Source organism: Oncorhynchus kisutch, linkage group LG15 (genome assembly GCF_002021735.2).
Source record: "Oncorhynchus kisutch isolate 150728-3 linkage group LG15, Okis_V2, whole genome shotgun sequence".
Classification (NCBI taxonomy): domain Eukaryota; kingdom Metazoa; phylum Chordata; class Actinopteri; order Salmoniformes; family Salmonidae; genus Oncorhynchus; species Oncorhynchus kisutch.
The window spans coordinates 14975080-14995486 of record NC_034188.2 but is presented as its reverse complement, the minus strand read 5'-3'; the positions used below and the strand labels follow the sequence as shown (position 1 = coordinate 14995486).

Here is a 20407-nt window from a genome sequence, read left to right as displayed (position 1 = left end):
GCTGATTTATGTTTTAAATAAACACCGGAGATGAAATATAGCTTACATGTTATCAATCTAAGCCAACCTCATCTGCTTTGCCCCACAGCTGCACACGCGTCAACACGCGCTTTACTGCTAGGACTTGTTTCGGGTGTATTAGCTAGGTTTCCATCCAAACTAGGTTTGACTTTTCTCAATAGCTAGATTTCCATCCAAACTAGGTTTGACTTTTCTCAATAGCTAGGTTTCCATCCAATTGGCGACATATTTTCATGTGAATATTCTAAAATCAGAGATGTGTTTCTATCAAAACTAATTGTTGCCGGTAAAAAGCTGTGCCTGGTGACATACTGCACACAAAAAAATACCTTTTGCGGTTAAATTCCCTTGTACAGAATAAAACAAATACAAAGTGAAATGGGTTTCCATCGCATTTAACTCTACTGATGATTGTCACGAACCGGCTCAAAGCCCGTAACAAAAGGGAGACAACGTGGAGATAAGGAGTAACAAAATATATATTTATTAAATAAGTAACTAAGTATAATATACAATGGTGTCTGTAATCAGTAATCAGTAATCAGTAGTGTAAGTGAGTGTTTTGCATGCATGAATGTGATAATGCAGGGTGTTGAAAGATGCTAAAGCAAACAACCAAAAAACCACCAAGAAAAACAACCAAATCTATAAAGGTGTCTGCATGGAGAGAGTCTCCTCCATGAATGGGGAAGTGGTGTATTTATCCTGGGAGACACCGGGCGCAGGTGTTTCCCATGTAGCTGACGACCCTCCTAACTCCGCCCACCAGCATCCTAATAAGGAAATAACAAAGAGAGAATACGGCAGACAGAGTGGGAGGGTCGTCACATGATTTTGTCACAAAAAAATGTTGCGTCAGAGTAGTGAATTTGTCCACCCTGGTCGTGGCACGGGCGATCTAGCCAAAAGCGTGCATTTAATCTGTAACCTATAAACTGAATGCTTCACCGAGTCATAGTGGGAGGACAACACAATATAATCACGTGACTCCAATATGTTATTATATCAATATTTGCGCATAAGATTCACTGCCATTTCTTGCATAATTCATTTTATCGACACAAAAAGATTCTGCATTGTCTAGCGTATTATGTCTGCAATTGGAAATTGTACTGACAAATTTGCTGGTTCCATCACACCATTTTTTATCTGACGTTACTCGCATAAAAACTTTGGATGGAAACATAGTTATAGTTGGTTAGGCAGTTTCTGATTAGATTAGGCTAATGTTGGAGGGATGGCGCTATAGGGAAGAGACAAACATGTCTGTAGGCTACATACATTAACTGGGTCAGAATATGCTGGGGCAACAGACTAGTAATTAGAACATGCATACGTTACATACTAGAAGCACAGTAGCAATAAATCCTTTGATTTAAGAGAGCACACCAGATTATTTTGTGTGTGTGTATATATATATATATATATATATATATATATATATTCTGGCATAGTTTGAAAATAGGAACCACATGAGGAAGCATGAGGCAACAACAACAACAACAACATGACAGAACTCAAGTTGAGGTTTTGTCCTTTTTGTTTATTTATTTTGAACTTTGATAAAATGTCAGTTCCTCCTCCACAGACAGACGCATGTAGGAGCCTGTCCAACAGTCACCTCGAACCTTTGACCAGGCTCAGACAGGGGGACCCCTCATAGGCCTAGCAGCCCCTCCAAAATAGAGTTATCGTTTAAAAAAACAACGCAGCAACTCTGCCGTCACAACCAATCCCGCGGTCCCTGTACTTTTCATGTAAAATCTTGAACATTTCCCTCCTTTATAGTACCGTTGACTTATGTACAAATCAAAAACTGTCCAACAAAGTTACAAAGTGATTGCTTCTTCCAAGCCATTGAAGTATTATTCGTTTAATACACAGCTTCATGTCTTTCTAACTCAGGGATCAACACGTCTCCTTTCTCTTTTGGGGAGTTTCCTAAAAAAATCAAGTTTAAAAAAAAAGGATGTTGAAGAAGGTGAATATGTGACGCTTGCTGGTCGTAAAGGACCAATCAGACATCAGAACTGAACAGAAGATACAACAGCTCTCTCCACAGGAGGCAAAGAGCTACTGCTCAGATGTCCATCTCAAACTGGCTGTCATCTAGAGGGAGAGAGAGGAGAAAAGAGAGACATTAACAAAACTGTCGTTACTTGCATCTGTACACTAAGTCCTAACCACACCCATAATAACAGATTGACTGGGGGGGGGGGGGACAGTGTTGTGTTCATGTTTCTTATCAACTTCGTGTTTTTGTCAACTCCAGACAGGAGAGACAAATCTCCCAGAGCAGACACAATCCCCTAACCCAATCCACCCACCTCCCCCTCCCCTCCTCTTAACCCCTCTGTCTGTCTGGGGGGCACTAGTTGCGGACAGTGTCACTAAGTATCAGGTTGGTTATCTGTGCTGAGTTAGTTGAGGTCAGGCCAGCACAAGGACACTAGATAACCAGTTAAATAGAGCTCGTTGTTTCAACAGCAGAGAGGGTGTGGCCTGGTGTGGTCAAAGGTTTGACTGCATCTGCTATTGGTTACGAGATGACTGGTGGAGAAGGCACACCATCCTCTATTGCTTTCCTTCTCTCTGACCCCCCTCTTTCTGTCTATCTCTAGCACTCTCCCCTCTCTGACCCCCCTCTTTCTGTCTCTCTCTAGCACTCTCCCCTCTCTGCTTTCTCCCTCTCTCTTCTCTCTGACCCCCTCTTTCTGTCTCTCTCTAGCACTCTCCCCTCTCTGCTTTCTCCCTCTCTCTTCTCTCTGACCCCCTCTTTCTGTCTATCTCTAGCGCTCTCCCCTCTCCCTTCTCTCTGACCCCCCTCTTTCTGTCTATCTCTAGCGCTCTCCCCTCTCCCTTCTCTCTGACCCCCCTCTTTCTGTCTCTCTAGCGCTCTCCCCTCTCCCTGACCCCCCTCTTTTTGTCTATCTCTAGCGCTCTCCCCTCTCCCTTCTCCCTGACCCCCCTCTTTCTGTCTATCTCTAGCGCTCTCCCCTCTCCCTGACCCCCCTCTTTCTGTCTATCTCTAGCGCTCTCCCCTCTCCCTGACCCCCCTCTTTCTGTCTATCTCTAGCGCTCTCCCCTCTCCCTTCTCTCTGACCCCCCTCTTTCTGTCTATCTCTAGCACTCTCCCCTCTCTGCTTTCTCCCTCTCCCTTCTCTCTGACCCCCCTCTTTCTGTCTCTCTAGCGCTCTCCCCTCTCCCTTCTCTCTGACCCCCCTCTTTCTGTCTATCTCTAGCGCTCTCCCCTCTCCCTTCTCTCTGACCATCTCTAGCGCTCTCCCCTCTCCCTTCTCTCTGACCATCTCTAGCACTCTCCCCTCTCTGCTTTCTCCCTCTCTCTTCTCTCTGACCCCCTCTTTCTGTCTCTCTCTAGCACTCTCCCCTCTCTGCTTTCTCCCTCTCTCTTCTCTCTGACCCCCTCTTTCTGTCTATCTCTAGCGCTCTCCCCTCTCCCTTCTCTCTGACCCCCCTCTTTCTGTCTCTCTAGCGCTCTCCCCTCTCCCTGACCCCCCTCTTTCTGTCTATCTCTAGCGCTCTCCCCTCTCCCTGACCCCCCTCTTTCTGTATCTCTAGCGCTCTCCCCTCTCCCTGACCCCCCTCTTTCTGTATCTCTAGCGCTCTCCCCTCTCCCTGACCCCCCTCTTTCTGTCTATCTCTAGCGCTCTCCCCTCTCCCTTCTCTCTGACCCCCCTCTTTCTGTCTATCTCTAGCGCTCTCCCCTCTCCCTTCTCTCTGACCCCCCTCTTTCTGTCTATCTCTAGCGCTCTCCCCTCTCCCTTCTCTCTGACCATCTCTAGCGCTCTCCCCTCTCCCTTCTCTCTGACCATCTCTAGCGCTCTCCCCTCTCCCTTCTCTCTGACCATCTCTAGCACTCTCCCCTCTCTGCTTTCTCCCTCTCCCTTCTCTCTGACCCCCCTCTTTCTGTCTATCTCTAGCGCTCTCCCCTCTCCCTTCTCTCTGACCATCTCTAGCGCTCTCCCCTCTCCCTTCTCTCTGACCCCCCTCTTTCTGTCTATCTCTAGCACTCTCCCCTCTCTGCTTTCTCCCTCTCCCTTCTCTCTGACCCCCCTTTTTCTGTCTCTCTAGCGCTCTCCCCTCTCCCTTCGCTCTGTCCCTCTCTCTCTACTTAACTAGCCTACAGGTCACCATCATAGTACAGTGTGTGTTTTCAACCCCCAAAACAAAACCTTACCCTATGACAACAATAGCCAGCTGATAGTAGAGACATCTTCAGCCAAGTAACATAAGATACACAGAGATAGTTGCAGTTTCGGATAGGAGAACATACAATGTTCTATGGGCAATTCCACGATAACGGAATTGCACCGAGACTTAAAATGTATGCCAAACAAAATCCATTGATTTCAAGTTCAACAATTTAAACAGAACATTTTCCAAAAACACATTTACTGGAAGAACTGTGCAGATGCAAAGTTTGGTAACAGAATTACAGTGAATTTCTCCCTCAGTTTGTGTCCACATTTTCCAAAAACTCAATGATTCAACGAAGTCTGCAGAAAGAATGGGGTGTCAGCTATGACACATATACATATATATTTGGGTAAGTGAAGTGGATTTACACCCGGTAACGTAATTGCGGTGCCAAAATCACATCATGGGTCCCTGTACTACACATCTGTACGACACAGAAATGCCTAATTATGGAAATGAAGGTCATTTTCTTCATGGTGATGCATCCTAAATTGGTACACAAAAAAAAGGTAGGAATATGCAATATCCTCTTTTGCATATTTGGGTATTACTATACACACTAACTATTATTTTACATGAGCTCTGCTCCTTAACAAGACCAAATCTGTACTGAACTACACTGCTTTTCTTTACTGAACTCTACAGAACTATGCACTGCTTTACTGAACTCTACAGAACTATGCACTGCATTACTGAACTCTACAGAACTATGCACTGCATTACTGAACTCTACAGAACTATGCACTGCATTACTGAACTCTACAGAACTATGCACTGCATTACTGAACTCTACAGAACTATGCACTGCATTACTGAACTCTACAGAACTATGCACTGCATTACTGAACTCTACAGAACTATGCACTGCATTACTGAACTCTACAGAACTATGCACTGCATTACTGAACTCTACAGAACTATGCACTGCATTACTGAACTCTACAGAACTATGCACTGCTTTACTGAACTCTACAGAACTATGCACTGCATTACTGAACTCTACAGAACTATGCACTGCTTTACTGAACTCTACAGAACTATGCACTGCATTACTGAACTCTACAGAACTATGCACTGCATTACTGAACTCTACAGAACTATGCACTGCATTACTGAACTCTACAGAACTATGCACTGCATTACTGAACTCTACAGAACTATGCACTGCTTTACTGAACTCTACAGAACTATGCACTGCTTTACTGAACTCTACAGAACTATGCACTGCTTTACTGAACTCTACAGAACTATGCACTGCTTTACTGAACTCTACAGAACTATGCACTGCATTACTGAACTCTACAGAACCATGCACTGCTTTACTGAACTCTACAGAACTATGCACTGCTTTACTGAACTCTACAGAACTATGCACTGCATTACTGAACTCTACAGAACTATGCACTACATTACTGAACTCTACAGAACTATGCACTGCTTTACTGAACTCTACAGAACTATGCACTGCATTACTGAACTCTACAGAACCATGCACTGCTTTACTGAACTCTACAGAACCATGCACTGCATTACTGAACTCTACAGAACATATGCACTGCTTTACTGAACTCTGCTATGAGAGCAGAATTATGTTATAATGCTGTAATTGCATCAAATGGTTGTTTTATGCAACAGAATAGAGGGTTCTTGTAACTCCAATTGTGTCTGTGTGAACTGAAAGTGGGCCTCAGGGGTTTTAACACTGACAGGAGATGTACATGGTGAAGCCCCAAAATTGCCCTCGCTAGAAGTCTGTGTTTCAGACATAAGGAAGTGGATGGCTGCAAACATTCTAATTTTAAACTCTGACAAAACAGAGATTCTTGTTCTAGGTCCCAAGAAACAAAGAGATCTTCTGTTGAATCTGACAATTAATATCTTGATGGTTGTACAGTCGTCTCAAATAAAACTGTGGAGGACCTCTGCGTTACTCTGGACCCTGATCTCTCTTTTGACGAACATATCAAGACTGTTTCAAGGACAGCTTTTTTTCCATCTACATAACATTGCAAAAATCAGAAACGTTCTGTCCAAAAATTATGCAGAAAAATTAATCCATGCTTTTGTTTACTTCAGGGTTAGACTACAGCAATGCTCTACTTTCCGGCTACCCGGATAAAGCACAAAATAAACTTCAGTTACTGCTAAATACGGCTGCTAGAATCCTGACTAGAACCAAGGGCTGATTAAGGTTTTACTGCTAACCTACAAAGGCTTGCTCCTACCCATCCTGCCGTACATACCTACACGTACGCTACGGTCACAAGACGCAGGCCTCCTAATTGTCCCAAGAATTTCTAAGCAAACAGCTGGAGGCAGGGCTTCCTCCTATTGAGCTCCATTTTTATGGAATGGTCTGCCTACCCATGTGAGAGACGCAGACTCGGTCTCTACCTTTAAGTCTTTACTGAAGACTCATCTCTTCAGTGGGTCATATGATTGAGTGTAGTCTGGCCCAGGAGTGTGAAGGTGAAAGGAAAGGCTATGGAGCAACGAACCGCCCTTGCTGTCTCTGCCTGGCCGGTTCCCGTCTCTCCACTGGGATTCTCTGACTCTAACCCTATTACAGGGGATGAGTCACTGGCGCTCTTCCATGCCATCCCTAGGAGGGGTGCGTCACTTGAGTGGGTTGAGTCGCTGGCGTGGTCTTCCTGTCTGGGTTGGCGCCCCCCCCTTGGGTTGTGCCGTGGCGGAGATCTGTGGACTATACTCGGCCTTGTCTCAGGATGGTTAGTTGGTGGTTGAAGAGATCCCTCTAGTGGTGTGGGGCTGTGCTTTGGCAAAGTGGGTGGGGTTATATCCTGCCTGTTTGGCCCTGTCCGGGGGTATCATCGGATGGGGCCACAGTGACTCCTGACCACTCCTGTCTCAGCCTCCAGTATTTATGCTGCATTTAAGTATGCCCTCTCTAATTCTCTCTCTCTCTCTCTCTCTCTCTCTGAGGACCTGAGCCCTTGGACCATGCCTCAGGACTACCTGGCATGATGACTACTTGCTGTCCCCAGTCCACCTGGCCATGCAGCTGCTCCAGTTTCAACTGTTCTGCCTGCGGCTATGGAACGCTGACCTGTTCACCAGATGTGCTACCTGTCCCAGACCTGCTGTTTTCAACTCTCTAGAGACAGCAGGAGCGGTAGAGATACTCTCAATGATTGTCTATGAAAAGCCAACTGACATTTACTCCTGAGGTGCTGACTTGTTGCACCCTCGACAACTACTGTGATTATTATTTGACCATGCTGGTCATTTATGAACATTTGAAAATCTTGGCCATGTTCTGTTATAATCTCCACCCGGCACAGCCAGAAGAGGACTGGCCATCCCTCAGAGCCTGGTTTCTCTCTAGGTTTCTTCCTAGGTTCTGGCCTATCTAGGGAGTTTTTCCTAGCCACCGTGCTTCTACACCTGCATTGCTTGCGGTTTGGGGTTTTAGTCTGGGTTTCTGTACAGCACTTTGATATATCAGCTGATGTAAGGGATATATAAATACATTTGAATTGATGTACGATGTCTTTGGGTGATACCGCATTCCAGAGCATGAGTTAATGTTTCTGTACTGGGGTGCCAGGGGAAGATGGCGCCAGTATGGAGTTGGGGGGCCAGACCCTGGTCTCTACACAATGACGACAGTTCTTACAGCAGATATTGTCTGCTGTGAATTATCTTTCATACAAATGTTAACCTTGTGACCCATTCCATACATCTGTTGTTCGGTCTTGTAGACTGAAGGAGGATGGACTTGGCTATAAAATGCTGAGTCTCAAACCAGCTCATTGAGTTCTCAGTGACCACCTCCAGGGGTGATTACCGACCAGCTCCATTACTGCACTAATTAAATAATACAGTTTGATTGATTTGAAGAAATCTAAAAAATGAGAGTTACAATCATTCCACCACACTGCTGTACAGTCCACATTTGTGAACCCAACTGTTCTTTGTGACTACTATAATTATCCATTATAACCAAATCTGTTTATTTTGAATTTGAGAAATTGGTAACAGAATTAAGTTTTAATCACTTAATAATTCATAAACAAAATTGATATTAGTAAAAACAACATAACTAATTGATAGGTCTACCTTTATCTTCATTATCCTCCCTCATGAGGGAAATTATAAAATATCTTCAAGATCTGGGTTTTTGATAACAGGATATCAAGGCACAAGGCAATGTCTCAAACTTACTGCAGGCATTAAAAAATATCCAAAAGTAAATAAAAGTGTTGATATTCGTTGGCAGGGGTATTTACTTCAACAGTATTGTGTTCTGAGGCATTTGTAATACCTTAAGACTTTTTAAAATGGTAGATATTGTCTAAATGCCTTTTCCATCTCAAATCAAAGCCTTATCTTATTCCTAATTTTAAAGATGGATTTTTTTTTGAAAAGCATATATTTGCCTCCACTATCATTTGACATGCTCCTATAAACTTCACGTTGGTGCTCATTGGTCCCTTTAGGCTACATCTAAGAAGAAGCCATTGTTCTATAGTAAATGAACAGGGCCCGGGACTTGGAAGTCTGACTTGTATTAGGTAGGCCTATTACATAACTTTGGGTCCAAGGCTGCAGCGGCCAAGTTTCACAGTACTGTCATAGGCCTAGTAACGCTCCACAAACACAACACAGACAGGAACAGCAGCAGGCGACAATGCCTGACAGGAACAGCAGCAGGCGACAATGCCTGACAGGAACAGCAGCAGGCGACAATGCCTGACAGGAACAGCAGCAGGCGACAATGCCTGACAGGAACAGCAGCAGGCGACAATGCCTGACAGGAACAGCAGCAGGCGACAATGCCTGACAGGAACAGCAGCAGGCGACAATGCCTGACAGGAACAGCAGCAGGCGACAATGCCTGACAGGAACAGCAGCAGGCGACAATGCCTGACAGGAACAGCAGCAGGCGACAATGCCTGACAGGAACAGCAGCAGGTGACAATGCCTGACATGGTATCAAGGGTTTTGCACAATAACACAGATGTTGATACTGCGTACACACATACGTCTGTTAAGAATATTTAACAAGGTTACACTGTACACGAAAAAAGTTAGCCTACGATTCACAAAGATTGGAATAAATTGGCAACAATGTGCATGGATAGCAGGCAACACCAAGTTCCATAACGACAAAGAACAAAGCCACATACATGTCAACATTATCATGTAGGTGGTTTAATGGAAATAAAAAGCAGGGTAGAGCTAGCAGCAGGTTACACCAGTTTTTACGTACCACGTCCTCTTTGAGCTCTGTGTGAGTGTGTGTACGTACACGGGTTCATATGCAAGTTTGTCAGTGTGCACGTCTGTACAGAATGTGTGCGTGTTTACATACCGTACGCATCGTCTCGTGTGTTTACATACCGTACGCATCGTCTCGTGTGTTTACATACCATATGCATGTCAAGTGGGGCGGCAGGTAGCCTAGTGGTTAGAGCATTGGACTAGTAACTGAAAGGTTGCAAGATCGAATCCCCGAGGTGACGAGGTAAAAATCTGTCATTCTGCCCCTGAACAAGGCAGTTATCCCACTGTTCCTAGGCCTTCATTGAAAATAAGAATTTGTTCTTAACTGACTTGCCTAGTTAAATAAAAAGGTATGCATGTCTAGTGTGTGCATACTCCTACCTGCCAGGTCCTTCTCCTCCTCCAGCTCCTCTTTTAGTTCCTGTAGTTTGCCCAGAGGGTGCAGAGCGGGCACCGTCACCCCAGGGATCTGCGGCAGGCAGCAGGGGGGGGTACGGGCGATGGGAGAGTTCCGACAGTCCAGGAGGAACTTCCTGTCATAGATTATGCGTGTTCCTGTCAGAGGTAGGAGGGGGGGGGGGGGGGGGGGGGGTCAGTTGACTTGCCAGTGAAGGGAACTGCACAATGTTTACCAAAGCATTGTGGTAAAACACGTGTAAATGGACTCATGTACCATAAATCTGTTAGAGAGACTAGTGGTCTACAAAATGGAGGCTTTAGTTCCTGATTTATCTAATCTGGTCCTTGAAAACTGGCCATGAAATGTCTGATGTCAAAACAACAAATACAAGAGAGTAATAAGTCCCTGACAGGGCAGAGGGAGAGATGTATCTGGAAGGAACTGAGAGTCCACCCCTCCCTGGCCTCAGGGTCAAGGCTGTTGGATGCATTCCAAAACACACACACCCTGTTCTCAGCCCAACGAGAGGGAGGATACGGAGGGGTGGTCGGTGGGTTGGCAGTAGTGTAGCACAGCAACATGTTATCCTAGAACCAAAAATTGGTGACAGAAGGCAGACTAGAACCAAACACACATAAAACTCTGTTGCCTGCACCGTGTAGTACACTTCAGGAGCACTGTGTAGCCTGCACCGTGTAGTACAATTCAGATGTGTGCTGTGGTCACCAGCAGAGTTTCCTCTACATTCTGTTTGCTTAGGGGGGGCTAACGAGGCATCTTGTGGTGATACCCCATTCCTGAGGTGTTGAGGCAAACACCTTGGTTGATCTGGAACCAAATATCATCGTCTCCTCCCCTAGACTATTAGGCATACGTAAAGGAACATTTGACTTGCTACTCCATGTGTTGAGATGTCTACAGTAGAGACTGTTTGGTAAACAACTGGGCTCTGACAGGTTGCTGACAGACTGATGTCATCCTTTAATTGCAATGGAATATTGATAAACAGCCGCTAGATAGATCATACTGAATATCATGCTGATGAACTGAAGTTTGACCTGAACCACTGTGTACTAGATTAACTCGTTAGCAGACTGACAGAACATTTGATAAACAGCCGTTAGATGAGAATCATCCAATGTTTTGGTGTCTACTAGTGAAGTATGCCCTGGACAGGGTTAAAACAGAGGTGCAGTGCAGTATTTAGAATTAGTACAGCATGCTGGAGTTAAAACTGTTTTGCACTTTAGCAGTTCTATTTCCACACACACTATAGAAACCTCTGCCAGTTGAGCACCCTATCCTGAACAAAAGGGGAGGGGAAGGAGTGTGTGTGTGTGTGTGTGTGAGGGTACATTGGGGCAGGAAATCAGGGAGAATTATACAGAGAGAGCAGGCCAGCCAGCAACTAAACTATAGTGGCTATGAGTTATGCAGAAGAGGCCCAGCTCTGTGGCCAATCTCTTTGTCCACAGGAAACGTACCACATCCCATGTAATGCGCCTCATTCTGTTTTGTGGCAATGCGACAACACCATCCCTCATTACATTACAACAGGGAGTGGAGTTGGTACATGATTGGCCGAGGGACCGGAAGAGTCTCTCCATATCATGTGCATGCTTGTTGTGCTCACATCAGCAGTTAGTCGCATAAAATGTACTTCTGGTTTTAGAGACATAGTGTCAAACTGTTCTAGACCATCTGTTGTAAGGCATCAATGAAGAATCCCCAATAAGCAGTGTAATGACAGTAACAGCTGTTATAGCCATGTTATAACTACTCCTTAAAGTGCATAACTAAGTTGTTCTGGTCTGGCCATGCCTTCCACAACACATACGAGTTGATCCATAGAGGGCCTGAAACTACACTGCTTTCTGCTCTCCTCAGCTAAATCACACATTGCACCACTCCCTCCAGGTTTCCTCCCACATGTCCTACCACTCCCTCCAGGTTTCCTCCCACATGTCCTAACTTCAACCATTCTTAGAAAGGCCTATTTGCACACCATTTATGCTTCCCAATCCCTCCCCCTTTTTCTCCCTCGCTCCAAGTCTACCTCTCTCACCCTCTCTCTCTACTTGGCTGGAACACAATGTTCCCTTCAGTATTCCTGAAATGCACCAGGGCAGCTGCGGGTCACACAGAGGGGATGTCTCCTCTCCTTCCCAATCCGCCCTGAATCTGGCCCCGCCCACCCATGAATCTGGCCCCGCCCACCCGTAGGTCATAGTTTAAGAGGAGCTTGTTGTCTACCAGTATTTTTCCGCTTCAGAACATTGCACAGGCCAAATTTGACAACCATAACTCCCATCACTATGGCTACTTCGCTTACATAATGTACCATGGTTTTCTGATATGTTGCAGATCCCAAAGAACAAAACATCTGTCTCTAAGCTAAAACTACATTTGGCCCAGTCAAACTTAATTAGGAATTGGTTCCCAACATAGCACCTTACATGAGTGTTGTTGTGAATGGGAATTGCAGCATCCAGCTCTCTGGTAAGTGAGTTTGCACAAGTCTGAGGTGTGTGTAGTAAACAGACAGTACCGAATCCGACCACCAGACTGCACGTAAGCAGCCATGAGGTTGAACCAATGAGCGTGAACAAGTAAACCTAGTTTTTTCCCCACATCCTGAAAAATGCATTTTTTATTTTCATCTGTCAATAAGAAAAGCTTTACCAGTAAAGGAAGAGTGACCGCTGTATTAAAAAGACTGGAGGCAATAATATGAATGAAGTTGCATTTAAAACATCACATAGCAAGCATACACAATTTCCAACAAACACAGTACAGACAGTACGCTGCAAGTCAAACAGACAGACCACAGTACGCTACAAGTCAAACAGACAGATAGCTAGACTAGTTTTAGCCAGCTAAGCGCGTGGTGCGCATATATTATGCACGACCAAAATAAAGTCCCGAGACTAAGGGTTGAGTAACGTTGATGAGTGGTTACAAGATTTGGGTAAGTAAATGTACTTTTCAAAACAGCTATACATAACGTGAACGTGTTATTTCCTTGCATAACCTTAGACAAGTTAGCTAGTTTAGTTCCCCTTTTCCCACAACATAACGTTGGTTTTCTAGCTGTACTTTGTTTTTGCTGGCTAAAGTTACCTAAATTATCCCTGGTACAAAACGTGTTGTACGTGGTTGATCATAAACAAGCAAAACATCCGGCTCCGTGCTCTTACCCCCGGGCGTTGTGGAGAAGAGAGTACCCCCGGGAGTCTGACTGTAGCAGTCTGGGAGCTGAGACCAGTCTTTCAGGGTGAGAACCCGGGTAGGGATTGGGCAACTCTTCGCCTGCTGAGAGTTGGTTGTCATCCTGAGTTTGTTTGGGTTCTTCTGATATTCTGATCAACCGCAGAAAGATGCTTCGTGTGAAGATCGGCTGATCTTACAAATTCAATTGTTTACCAAAAAAGAAAATCTCCCAAGTAATTTGCTAACAAGATCCACAACAATTCAAACTTAGCTAAAATGTGCTAACAAAATAAAACAGACGGAATCGATGGCAGTTCAGAGCGAACGGTTTTGCTGCCAGATAAGTATCGCTGTCAGGTCATCCAGCTAGAGAGACGAACTGGGGGATGTTGAACGTGTTCGCCTGCATTTAATAACTACCAGGGTGACTCTGGTCATGTGACGTGTTGTGATTGCAAGAACATGATCTCCACGACGAAGGGCGACTGGCTCCTCAATCATATACTAGTTCCGCCTGTGAAGGGTGGATCATAGTGTAGGGCTGTCAAAACGGAGTGATGTGATCCTTTTGATGCATAAATAATCCAGTGGATCTAATCTGAAGCGATGGTGTAAACAAGTCCCAACTTGTTTTACTTGACAACAATGGCAAAAGCAAATACATTATTCAGCAGAAACAACACCAAGAATGAACTGATCCACATCAACTCACCACATTCTGATAATGTACCTACCAGAATATGACTGAGCCCAGCCATTGAAGTTATGACATCACTAAATGGATCCGTCTGTGCATTGATTCCACTATGAACAACATTCCCATGTGTACATGTGATCTGATTAACAATATGTACACAGGCTGGGTGTATTGTACATTCATGCCTGCACAATAAACTTCTCACCCCAGTGAGATAAAATATATTTAATTGGTATACAGTAATGATTGTTTTACAATACATGTCATGGGAACAGGAAATGTGCTACTGTTTGACAGAGGTCTTCTGACCCATTGAATAGAACGGTCATCATAACTCAGTTTCACCCCAAACTGTTAACTAATGTGCACACGGTTCCCGAAACCGTGAACTAACACACACGACCTCGCATGCCTCACATCTTCCTTGTTGCCTCAGGCATACATCAATCTGTCTCCAAGCCCCCAGCTGTCAGGCTCCCACAGCATTAGATCATCTGTTTATCACGGAGAAGGAAATCCCAGGTAGTTCGTTTCTCCAGACGTGAGTAGCTAGTTTATCTAGTGGGACGTGACCAACGTCTAATTTTCAGGGTAAATAGCTAGAGGCAGGTTGATTTGTTGCTAAATGACGTTGTGATGTCATTGCGTGATAACGTAAAACTGCGTAATTATGTAGAATACACAATAACGTTACTCAAATTGACTGGCCATCTCGACAAAAAATATGATTTGACATTTGTTCAGGTACAGACTCCCACTCCTTTCTGTACAATTTTGATTGATGTTGTAAGTTCTGTTCAAGATCAAATATTCGTGACCAACTATATTCATTGGGTTTGGCTCGTCGAACCCGTACCTCTGCTGCTGCAGTCAGCCAACAATGATTTGCAATTTGCTGCTGGCGTCACTCACAATGCACTTTTGCAGCCAGACACGTGTGTTGGACTGAGAAAATCGTTTTTGTGTCATTTAGAGGGGAAATGCGTGCATTTTAGCATTTGAGTCACTTTTCAAAAGTTGCAAAAAGTTCCAAATACAATTTTAAAAGTAGCTACATTTGTTGCTAGGTGCTGTTTGAAAAAAAAAGTTGCCAGAGTAGTCTGAAAAGTTTCTAAATTTAGCAGCTAAATTAGCATCACTGGATGCCAGAGAGAAAGAGGCAACGCGTGTGGTTCCTGAATCATTATAATATGATTTTTTTCAGGGTGAATACAATTGCACTACACGTGTTTATTTTTTGTATTATTTTATAGATTTTTTTGTATGTTTGAGTATTTTCTTGTTAATACATGTGTTTTGTTAGACATGTTTGATGTAGCTGTAAACTGATTTTTGTATTATGAATAATAATGAAAAAATAATAATAATAAAGCGTGAGGCTCCATTCGTCAATATGTCCACGCGAGAATACAGCGATACAAACTGACTTTTTGTATGGCGCTCTATATGCGTATCGGATTTGGTCAACAAAAAATGTAATTAGATGCTAATTTGCTAATGTTTCGTAATGTTTAGGTTGTTACAAATGTATTGATATAAGTAGACGCATATGGCATCTTTTTCGGAGTTGTGTCTGTTGTTCACGCACACACACCTACCTATCTGCCCTCTCATTGGCTAGAATATTCCAACCTGATCTCACCTGCCTTTAAAACTAGTAACCGAAAGGTTGCAAGTTCGAATCCTCGAGCTGTTCTGCCCCAGAACAGGCAGTTAACCCACTGTTCCTAGGCCGTCATAGATAATAAGAATTTGTTCTTAATTAACTGACTTGCCTAGTTAAATAAAGGTTTAAAAAAAACTGTTGGTGACAGAATGGAAGCGTTCCTATGCTTTGATCTTACTTACATTGCCCGAATGTATTTTAAGTATCAGCTAGCCACATATCTTATAGCAATTTGTCAGTCGATAACGTAGCTGTAGAACCCTCCAATGCCGCGTTCACATGCTAGTCGCAACTAGGAAACTCGAACATGTTTGACTTGCTAACTGGTTGTGATTACATATTTCACTGGCTGTATAAATGTGAAGCATCTGCCTGCGGTTTCCACTCACTAGTGAGAGGAAGCCTATTGTCCGGCAGGGGGAGAAGATGAAACGAGATGGACGTTGGCATTCTGCACATTTTCTCATCAATGAAAGATTACAATCTGTGCCAAACAGAGTGGACAACGTTTTGTAGACTTTACCCTTCGCCAAAGTTTTAAATTTGTTGTTTAGAAGGACTTCTGTAACGGAAATATGCAAATGTTGCGAGAACGCGCTAATAGGATCTCGCTAGCTCTTGTCTGTTTTGCCCACAGGCTGTGGTCTATCTTAGTTTTAAAAGCGTATAATACACGTCTTACCATTAAGCAAGTCGGAAAAATGTCAGTTTCCTTCTTCCGACCAGTACGAGAACGCGACATTAACTAGCGCTTGTATTCCGCTTCGCAAGCATGCAAGGCATCAATAGCCAATCCAGTAAGAGTTGGAAGCTATAACGAGTCAATGGCTGCATTCCAAACACTTCAAAAAGTCATGTTTTTGTTTGGTTAGATTTTGGAAATTGTAAAAATATATATATTTTTCCTTCCTCAGAAGTTCCCGCTAGGCAGGCTAACGTTACTTAGCTAATTAATTCCCTAGCTATCATACAGTAGGCGTATATTAATGATATAGTTAATATAAGTAGACATGCAATCATAGTTGACTGTAGCGCATAAAGCACCCACAAGCTACCGGTGGCTGAAAACACAATCATCGCGGATTGAACGAGTGACACATTTCTAGGCAAGGGTGGTCCATTTAAAAATCATTCCTTCCTCCCTCACCCTGCAAGTGTAAACTCATCACACGTCATGAAACGTCATCAGAAGTGTCCACTTAATTTGAGGACTGAGGGGATAGTGTGTGTATTTTAAGTGTTTGAAATGCAGACATGATCTTCAATTGATACATAATGTACGGCGGAAGCAACCGACTGTAGACGAAAGTCGAGGAGTGAATTCGGGGGAGGTGCATCTGCGACAGCCGAAAATCGGACAATAACATGCTGACTAGACCGGGTACGCCATTATGCCTGTTGATTTTGTGCATCCACACCAGATGCACAGGTTGAAATATCAAAACAAGTTCTGAACCACCTATATTCATTTGGGACAGGTCGAAAACCATGACACATTCATGTCTATTTAGCTAGCTTGCTTGCTGTTGCTAGCTAATTTGCCCAAGGATATAAACATTGTTTTTTTTATTTGACCCGAAAGGCAAAATCCTCTAATTTGACAATTAATCCACAAAGGGGTAAACCGAGTCAGTTTCTAATCATCTCTCCCATTCGGTCTTCTTCGGACTATATTGCAGTTTGCAACCAACTTTAAGGTGCATTACCACCACTAACCTGTCTGGAGTGTGGACCTCAGTTCATCTTTCAATCACCCACCTGGGTATATGCTCCTAAAACCAATGAGGAGATGGGAGGCGGGACATGCAGCGCATCATGTGTAAATTAAAAATTGAACCAAGTTCTATTTTAGCGCCTGGCTACGCAGACGCTCCTTGACGTGGGCGAGCAGTTTGTATAAAATTATTGAATAACGTGCATATATATTTTTTTAACACAAGAGGTGTGGCCAGCATGTGGCTCAGATCAACATGGGAGTGTTGCCATTGTTTATTAAAATCTGCATTGACCCATCGATTTTGATTTTATTTTTGCACTTCACACACTGCTCTTTATCAGTTATCCTGATGCCTAGTCACTTTACATGTCTACCCATACCACTCCAGTATCCCTGCACATTGTAAATATGATATTGGCACTGACCAATGACCTGTATATAGCCAAATTACTTTCTCGTGTTCTTAGGTGTTTTTGTTAAACTTTACTTTTTTTTGTAGTACTACTGATATTGATTACTGCATTGTTGGGAAGGGAATGTCCCTGTACTTGTGCATGTGACAACTTGAAGTCTTTTTGTGGAAATAAACCTCCATACCTTGCACACACACACAAATCATATGTACATTAAATCATCCAGTAGTGCGTGCGCCTCAATCACATTCATCTGTATTACTTCACCATATACAGTGGGGCAAAAAAGTATTTAGTCAGCCACCAATTGTGCAAGTTCTCCCACTTAAAAAGATGAGAGGCCTGCAATTTTCATCATAGGTACACATCAACTATGACAGACAAAATGAGAAAAAAAATCCAGAAAAATCACATTGTAGGATTTTTAATGAATTTATTTGCAAATTATGGTGGAAAATAAGTAATAAGACTGGCTAGGCCACTCCAGGACCTTGAAATGCTTCTTACGAAGCCACTCCTTCGTTGCCCGGGCGGTGTGTTTGGGATCATTGTCATGCTGAAAGACCCAGCCACGTTTCATCTTCAATGCCCTTGCTGATGGAAGGAGGTTTTCACTCAAAATCTCACAATACATTAATTATTTCCTTTACGGATCAGTCGTCCTGGTCCCTTTGCAGAAAAACTGTCCCAAAGCATGATGTTTCCACTCCCATGCTTCACAGTAGGTATGGTGTTCTTTGGATGCAACTCAGCATTCTTTGTCTTCCAAACACAACGAGTTGAGTTTTTACCAAAAAGTTATATTTTGGCTTCATCTGACCATATGACATTCTCTCAATCTTCTTCTGGATCATCCAAATGCTCTCAGGCAAACTTCAGACGGGCCTGGACATGTACTGGCTTAAGCAGGGGGACACGTCTGGCACTGCAGGATTTGAGTACCTGGCGGCGTAGTGTGTAACTGATGGTAGGCTTTTTTACTTTGGTCCCAGCTCTCTGCAGGTCATTTACTAGGTCCCCCCTATGTGGTTCTGGGATTTTTGCTCACCGTTCTTGTGATCATTTTGACCCCACGGGGTGAGATCTTGCGTGGAGCCCCAGATAGAGGGAGATTATCAGTGGTCTTGTATGTCTTCCATTTCCTAATAATTTCACCCACAGTTGATTTCTTCAAACCAAGCTGCCCACCTATTGCAGATTCAGTCTTCCCAGCCTGGTGCAGGTCTACCATTTTGTTTCTGGTGTCCTTTGACAGCTCTTTGGTCTTGGCCATAGTGGAGTTTGGAGTGTGACTGTTTGAGGTTGTTGACAGGTGTCTTTTATACTGATAACAAGTTCAAACAGGTGCCATTAATACAGGTAACGAGTGGAGGACAGAGGAGCCTCTTACAGGTCTGAGAGCCAGAAATCTTGCTTGTTTGTAGGTGACCAAATACTTATTATCCACCACAATTTGCAAATAAATTCATTAAAAATCCTACAATGTGATTTTCTGGATTTTTTTTCTCTCATTTGTTTGTCATAGTTGAAGTGTACCTATGATTAAAATTACAGGCCTCTCAAGTGGGAGAACTTGCACAATTGGTGGCTGACTAAATACTTTTTTTGCCCCACTGTATGTGGTAAATACCACCTTCCCACTTGATTAGCTGTCAATGTTAATATTTATTAAATGTATCGCATCCATGAGTTGTGTGCAGATGTTATTCTCTAAGATGACAATATATAAATACATTGTCACTTGTCAAACATGCTATTCATTTTGGTGAAATGAAAACAAAGCCCTACCTACACAACCAAAAAAGGTACACCGCCACAAGTACATATCAATATGTTTATTGAATATTAAGGTAAATATTTCACATTAATACAGGCTACGTAAAGTAGAGCCACTATACGACGTGAAATGTACTCTCAATTTAACCCTTTTTTAGTATGTAAACAATTATACATGTATTTACCACTAAAAGGTATTCTGATTTCTTTCCCTCTCTCTGCCTCTCTTTAGGTAATCATCATCCTCTAGTTGTTGGTTGAGTATCATTAGCTCCGTCGTCATCACCTTCGTCAGGTCTCCCCCTGAGGAGAGCGACAACTCTGCACGTGGGTCAAAGTCCTACATCTATGCTACACAGAGCATGGAGCCTGTTGGACAGGCTGTCACCATCAATTTGGTTGTTCATCAGACATCAACAGTACTTGAATTAGGGCCCAGAATTTTCCCTCCCGACCCCACCACCATAACAGCCCTCGCTCAAATTGTAGTATATTTCTTATTTTGAGTTAGGCACATTAAAGAACGGTGTCAAGATAATTTCTCTCCAAGTCTTCAAACTCTGCTTTGCTCGCCGTCTCTACTAAAGTTAACATGTTACACAAGTCTGTTCGTTTTTGTTGTCTCATCAGGATTTTGTTGTCAGTTGGAAATTAAATTCATGTTTGTGGTGTGTGATGTGGATGTGTGTTTGATTGCTGTCAATGCCGGCCGGCTAGTTGACGTGGTTCAGGTGCACATGAGGCGGCCAGGTCCCAGGCCACACCTGAACGAAAAGAGGAAATTTGATTAGCAAAGAAGTGTGTGTGTGTGTGTGTGTGTGTGTGTGTGTGTGTGGATAAAGTCTCACCTGCTGTGGGTCGGTGTTGTCTGCGTTGTTGGGGACCACCTTGATGATGGGGCTCCATGCAGGGTCGGCAGCGTGCAGCCCGTTGAACATGGCCCCCCCTGGACCCTCTCCCATAGGGGGGTTGGGGGGCAGCATGGTCCCTCCATACATCGACATGGCCATACCCTGGTGTTTGATGACAACAAGGTTATTAA

General features: G+C 43.7%; 2 protein-coding genes across 2 annotated transcripts in view; both read right to left on the bottom strand.

Annotated features, from left to right (window-relative positions):
* Positions 1 to 1543: 1543 nt before the first annotated feature.
* On the bottom strand, positions 1544 to 13564 carry LOC109879761 (eukaryotic translation initiation factor 4E-binding protein 3-like). The gene is made up of 3 exons (XM_031789722.1): positions 13084 to 13564; positions 9868 to 10041; positions 1544 to 2130 (listed from the first exon to the last, which is right to left on the bottom strand). The coding sequence occupies exons 1-3, from the start codon at positions 13214 to 13216 to the stop codon at positions 2102 to 2104; spliced, it is 336 nt and encodes a 111-aa protein (XP_031645582.1). The 5' UTR covers positions 13217 to 13564; the 3' UTR covers positions 1544 to 2101.
* Positions 13565 to 19409: 5845 nt separating this feature from the next.
* LOC109879766 (ankyrin repeat and KH domain-containing protein 1-like) overlaps positions 19410 to 20407 on the bottom strand; it is a 56340-nt gene continuing 55342 nt past the window's right edge. The window contains 2 exon segments of the mRNA XM_031789721.1: positions 19410 to 20129; positions 20214 to 20378. Of these exon segments, the coding sequence (XP_031645581.1) occupies positions 20079 to 20129; positions 20214 to 20378 (216 nt within the window). The 3' untranslated portion in view covers positions 19410 to 20078.

What these genes read in the sequence shown, in the direction of transcription:
- LOC109879761 (XM_031789722.1), bottom strand. Translation starts at nt 13,216, where the DNA reads ATGACAACCAACTCTCAGCAGGCGAAGAGTTGCCCAATCCCTACCCGG. An exon ending in CTTCTCCACAACGCCCGGGG is followed by an intron (nt 10,042 to 13,083) that starts GTAAGAGCACGG and finishes TACCTCTGACAG; the next exon opens with GAACACGCATAATCTATGAC. An exon ending in GGAGGAGAAGGACCTGGCAG is followed by an intron (nt 2,131 to 9,867) that starts GTAGGAGTATGC and finishes CTCTCCCTCTAG; the next exon opens with ATGACAGCCAGTTTGAGATG.